This window comes from Scyliorhinus torazame, chromosome 17 (genome assembly GCF_047496885.1).
Source record: "Scyliorhinus torazame isolate Kashiwa2021f chromosome 17, sScyTor2.1, whole genome shotgun sequence".
NCBI lineage: Eukaryota > Metazoa > Chordata > Chondrichthyes > Carcharhiniformes > Scyliorhinidae > Scyliorhinus > Scyliorhinus torazame.
Window position 1 is genome coordinate 134,655,432 of NC_092723.1, and position 6,238 is coordinate 134,661,669.

A 6,238-nucleotide genomic window follows, 5' to 3' on the forward strand; every position below is an offset into this window, starting at 1 on the left:
CTTTAAAGACAAGAGTCAGGTATCAGTTCATATCACAAGATCGGGTCAATGTCACATAACCCTGATAGTGAATATTCTCCTTGCGCCTGTGTGGGTCGCACCCCCACAACCCAAAGATGTGCCAGGGTCGGTGTATCGGCCATGGTAAATTGGGTACACTAAATTTATTTTTTAAAACTCTGATAGTGAATAGCAATTACCACATATCCTGGCATTGGTTGATGCTCCGCTGTTTGACTCCAATGGGGTGTTGTGGAAAGGGAAGAACCTGATCCCCATTTAGGATCTTGATAAAATAAAAGCAGAAATAAATAGATCTGGATCAACTCTGTTTTGATGTAGCGGTGAGGACCAACCATTTGCACATATGGTTCACCTTTCCTTGTGCAATTAACTGCATGGTATATGATTAGGAGCTATGTAAAGTGAGGAACCGATTTAGAAATGAAGCCAAGAACAGGAATTAATAACCAGCCTTGGAGCACAGCCCATTTCCTATCATCTATGCTAAGGTCACCAGGTGCAAATTTGAAGCAGAGCTAAAGCTCCTGTTACTATTTCAGGATTGACAGCATTTAGAACTGAAGGTCAGTTACTGAAATGGGCCTACAGTATAAATGTGCTATTGACAATGCCGAACTGCCACACGGTGATAAGACTGCCATCATCAATTTTGTCATTTTTATGATCCAACTAATTTGAACTGTAAAGCACAATCCATTCCTGGACGTAATCAAATGCTACAGCACTACAACTGAAGAACAATAATATTTTATTTTGATCAATTGTCGCAAAGCATCTTGTAGAATACAGAAAGACCAGCATTACTGTACCCTAGCAGACAGTGTCATTAACAGACAAAGTGTCAACCACCTCCACGACAAGCAGGCACCATGCTGCCATATCATGAGTAACAGCATCTGGTCTGTCACTGAAACACAACTTTGTTGCAGCCTCATTCAGGACAGACAGCAGCATGATTGTTACAGTCACTCAAATAAACTTTACACAAGAACATTGCCACTGCAGAGGTATTCAGAATATTACAGTGATTGTACAGTACAAAGGATAACTCAGGATAAATTTAAATCCATTCATTAAAATAGCAGGATGCTCTGCTTTTGTCAATCCAATGCTGGAAGCAAGTCAGCTACGCTGTCCACATAATAGTTGGGAACCAGCTTGTGGCGGTCGGGGGCATCACTTTCTTGATGTGCCCTCACCTCTTCTAGGGTGGAAACACCAGTCAGAGTCAGGATGGTGCGGAGGCCACAGTTAGACCCCATGAGGATGTCGGTGTCCAGCCGATCCCCCACCATGATTGTCCTGTTCAGATCGACGCCATGCTCTTTCACCATACACTCAAACATAAAGGTGCTGGGCTTGCCGATGACATGAGCAGTGCGATTCGCTGCTGCTTCGACTGCCTTCACCAAGCAGCCTGTGCCTGTGGAGAGAAAAGGGTTAATGTCAAGGTATTGTCATCATGTATAACACGAGTTTAGAGGATAACTCTGGATGCACAGCAGCTTTATTGCAAGATTGTGGAGGACACAATTAGGTAGTCAGCGAAGAGGGGTTAAAATTACCATGGAAAAGATCTTCACCCCACGGTAAGAACTGGCTTGAAGAAGACTGTCACAACTAGCAAAAGCTCATCACATTTCCAACATAACTGTTTTGTTGTTGAAGCTGTAATGAATGATTTGTACCAGAGGAATCTTAGTAATTGAGCCTTGCTCTGCTTATTTTGCTTATTCTTTTATGGCTTTTTTCTGACAGAAAAATCATGGCTTGAAATCATGCAACATGCACACAGCACCAGCTTCTCCTCTTCAGGTGTCAGATTTCATAATTTAGATGGCACATGGCTATATAACTAACACTTGATCCATGGTTCTGAACTGGTTACGATTATGCAAAGGGTCAGAGAGGAATTTCCCCATACCTGAATAAGGATGTTATTTTTTCTCCTTTATTAGTCCTGAGTTTTTCTTTTTTTTGCCTCTCCCAGGAGTCAACATAGAAAATGAGCAGGAAGAGGCCATTCGGCCCTTCAAGCCTGCTCCACCATTCATTATGATCTTGGCTGATCATCCAACTCAGTAGCCTAATTCTGCCTTTTCCCCATATCCTTTGATTCCCTTTGTCTCCAAGTGCTATATCTCACAGCATCTTGAAAACATACAATATTTTGGCCTCAACTACTTTCTGTGGAAACAAATTCCTCAAGCTCACCACTCTCTGGGTGAAGACATTTCTCATCTCTGTCCTAAATGGTCTACCCCATATCCTCAAGACAGTGAGCCCTGGGTCTGGACACCCCCACCATCGGGAACATCCTTCTTCCATCTACCCTGTCTAGTCCTGTTCGAATTTCATAAGTTTCTGACATCCCACCTCAAGCCTCTGAACTCCCAACGAATACAATCCTAACTGACTCAATCTCTCCTCATACATAGAATCATATCCATCCTGCCATCCCAGAAATCAGTCTGGTAAACCTTTGCTGCACTCCCTCGAGAACAAGAATATCCTTACTCAGATAAGGAGACCAAAACTGCACACAATATTCCAGGTGTGGCCTCACCAAGGCCCTTATAATTGCAACAAGACATCACTGCTCCTGTACTCGAATCCCCTCACTATGAAGGACAACATGCCATTTGCATGCTTACCTTCAGCAACTGGTGTATAGGTATCATGCACATTCCCCTCTTATGGCCATTCAGATAATAGTCTGCCTTCCCATTTTTGCAACCAAAGTGGATAACCTCACATTTATCCAAATTATACTGCATGTATTTATTTGCCCACTCACTCAACTTGTCCAAATCACATTGAAGGACCTATGCATCCTCCTCACAGCTCAGCCTCCCACCAAACTTTGTGTCATCTGCAAATCTGGCGATATTACATTTCGTTCCCTCATATAAATCATTGTGAATAGCTGGGATCCCAGCACCGATCCCTGCAGTACCCCACTAATCACTGCCTGCCATTTGGAAAAATACCTGTTAATTCCTACTCTTTCTTTCCTTTCTGTCTGCCAATCAGTTTTCTACCATCATGTGGCAGGTTGGGGCTGAGAAGTGTCTAATCATCATGCCCCAGCTATCGAGTGTGGCTGACTTGAAGACCTGGGTGTGCTAGTGCATGAGTCGCAAACAGTTGGTTTACAGGTGCAACAGGTGATTAAGAAGGCACATGGAATTTTGTCCTTCATTGCTAGAGGGATGGAGTTTAAGACTAGGGCGGTTATGCTGCAATTGCATAAGGTGTTAGTGAGGCCACAGCTGGAGTAGTGTTCAGTTTTGGTCTCCTTACTTGAGAAAGGACGTACTGGCACTGGAGGGTGTGCAGAGGAGATTCACTAGGTTAATCCCAGAGCTGAAGGGGTTGGATTACGAGCAGAGGTTGAGTAGACTGGGACTGTACTCGTTGGAATTTAGAAGGATGAGGGGGGGATCTTATAGAAACATACAAAATTATGAAGGGGATAGGATAGATGTGGGCAGGTTGTTTCCACTGACGGGTGATAGTAGAACTAGGGGGCATAGCCTCAAAATAAGGGGAAGTAGATTTAGGACTGAGTTTAGGAGGAACTTCTTCACCCAAAGGGTTGTGAATGCATGGAATTCCTTGCCCAGTGAAGCAGTAGAGGCTCCTTCATTAAATGTTTTTAAGATAAAGATAGATAGTTTTTTGAAGAATAAAGTGATTAAGGGTTATGGTGTTCAGGCCAGAAAGTGGAGCTGAGTCCACAAAAGATTAGCCATGATCTCATTGAATGGTGGAGCAGGCTTGAGGGGCCAGATGGCCTGCTCCTAGTTCTTATGAAGCATGAGCTGCTCTTTTCCCAACTGTAAATTTCAAAGTATATCCACCCATAGTCCCATACTGTTCTGATTTATGCTGCTGGCAGAGTGGGGCACATGGACTGCAAAAGACCTGTTAAGCCAGAGCCCAAACCCAGGTTCAATTCCAGCTTTGGGTGACTGTGTGGAGTTTGTACGTTTTCACCATGTCTGCGTGGGTTTCCTCCCAGTCCAAAGATGTGCAGGTTAGGTGGATTGACTATGCTAACTAAATTGGCCCTTATCATGTCTAAAAAGAAGTGGGGTTACGGGGATGGGGTGGGGCCATGGTTTTGGGTAGGGTGCTCTTTCAGAGGGTTGGTGCAGACTCGATGGGCCGAATGGCCTCCCTCTGCTCTAGAGGGTTTGTATGATTCTTCGGCCCCCGAGCTTCTCCCTGTGCATCTGCTGGCCTTTGGTCAGTCGGATAATCAGTACAATAGTACATGGTAACCAATAAGCAGTAATTGACAGAGACATTATAACTGGGCACAAATGAACCCCTGGCCAGCCAAACATTAGCTGTAAGAACCAATGATGTCCTGCTGCCAGATGGAGCACAATAATGCACTTGCCTTTTAATTTCCTCGTCCAAGGCACTTAATACTGGTGTACTGTTTTATTTAGACATACTCAATTAATTAACTAATCTAATTTTCACCAGCTAACTGATGCACCAATTTTGCTGTTCATTCACTGTTACAGATTCAGGATTAGACAATCCAATCTCCAAAATACCAGGAATGAACTAGATGCAACACAAGTATCACCAAATGTGAAACACCCTGTTAATGTTTCTCTCTCCCGTCTCTCTGCCACTTCTTACCCGGGATGCCGCCTCCCTCCAGCGGGAGCAGGGTATCGGTATTTGTGGCCAGGAAGATGCAGGCGGGATTCCGCAGGTAGCGGGTGGCCCGGCACAGCTTCATGTAAGTGAAATGCTCGTCGAAGCCGACCAGCACGGCGCCCACAGCGGGGTCGAGGGGCTCGGCCAGCCAAACGTGCATAGGCTCGGAAGTGAGCTCGGGACCAGGCCCGGAGCCGGTGCAGGCGATGCCCTGGGCCTGCAGCTCCCCGCGGAGGGCCGCGCCGCCGATCAGGTAGACGGAGCCTTGGAGCCTGGCCTCTTGCTTCAGGTAAAGGGCGGCGCAGGGCGCGGTGCCAAAGACCTGTTCAGGCCGAGCCTCGAAGCCCAGGCCCCGCAGCTTCTCCCCGTACATCTGCCGGCTCTTGGTGCTGTTGTTGGTCAGGAAAAAAACCCGCTTCCCCCGCTCCTGCAGCCGGTTAATCAGCTGCACAGCCCCGGGAATCGGGCTCTCCCCTTTCCACAGCACCCCATCGCAGTCAAACACCAGAGCATCGACTGAAGCCACAACCTGAGAGCAAAGAGGCCCCGATAAGTGAACGCAATCAGCGGCCATGGTGAAGATGCAGTCCTCTGACACAGGCCCGTCCCTCCTCCTCTAATGACCACCCCGCCCTTAAAGCGGGAAAATAGCTAGACTGATCCCAATATAACCCACCTTCCTCCCCCCTCCCCCCCGCCCCATCCAAACGCTTCACGCTAGTTCCTCAAACCAGTTCACTGGTCCCCAAACTCCCCCCTCCACACCATTTGCCCAAACCACATCTAAGAATTCCCTCAACTCTCATCTTTATATACACAAACTACAGTTGTGTGATGTATCTGCTATTTTACGTGACGTATATCCATTCACAATGAATTAACATCTCCATCAGGACTTTGGAAACATTATTCCTACAGTTATAATGGCAATCAACAGAAAAACCAATAGATCATCACCCAGGATTCCATTACTGAGGAACACTTTCACAGGCAAATGGACACACTCTTATACCTAGAGTTTGGTTCGACCACCCGCATCACGATGATGAATGTCTTGGTCTGGGATGTTTCCATACTACCACCAATCAGCACTGATCATAAAATTTACAGTGCAGAAGGAGGCCCTTCGGCCCATTGAGTCTGCACCAGCCCTTGGAAGGAGCACCCTACCTAAGACCACCCCTCCACCCTATCCCTGTAAACCAACCTAACCTTTTGGACACTAATAGGCAATTTAGCATGGCCAATTTACCTAACTTGCCCTTCTTTGGAGTGTGGGAGTAAACCGGAGAAAACCCACGCAGACACGTGATGAATGTGCAAACTCCACACAGTAACCCGAGGTGGGCATTAAACCTGGGTCCCTGGAGCTGTGAGACAGCAGTGCTAACCACTGTGCCACCCCTGATTGTGTGATGCTGGAGGTTTTGATACATTCACATGTCTCAGCTTCGTAATTACCAGCAACTGTCACACAACGCTGCGATGCGCATTGCAAAAGTTTCAGCTGTTGTGTCCAAGTTGAGTAAGAGAT

The 6,238-nt window shown here is 46.4% G+C and overlaps 1 protein-coding gene across 1 annotated transcript; it reads right to left on the reverse strand.

Annotated features, from left to right (window-relative positions):
- Positions 1-755: 755 nt before the first annotated feature.
- Positions 756-5,334, reverse strand: pgp (phosphoglycolate phosphatase). The gene is made up of 2 exons (XM_072481098.1): positions 4,684-5,334; positions 756-1,447 (listed from the first exon to the last, which is right to left on the reverse strand). Exons 1-2 carry the CDS (start codon positions 5,276-5,278, stop codon positions 1,125-1,127), a joined length of 918 nt encoding a protein of 305 aa, XP_072337199.1. The 5' UTR covers positions 5,279-5,334; the 3' UTR covers positions 756-1,124.
- Positions 5,335-6,238: the final 904 nt, after the last annotated feature.

What these genes read in the sequence shown, in the direction of transcription:
- pgp (XM_072481098.1), bottom strand. Translation starts at nt 5,278, where the DNA reads ATGGCCGCTGATTGCGTTCACTTATCGGGGCCTCTTTGCTCTCAGGTT. An exon ending in GGAGGGAGGCGGCATCCCGG is followed by an intron (nt 1,448 to 4,683) that starts GTAAGAAGTGGC and finishes TTCTCTCCACAG; the next exon opens with GCACAGGCTGCTTGGTGAAG.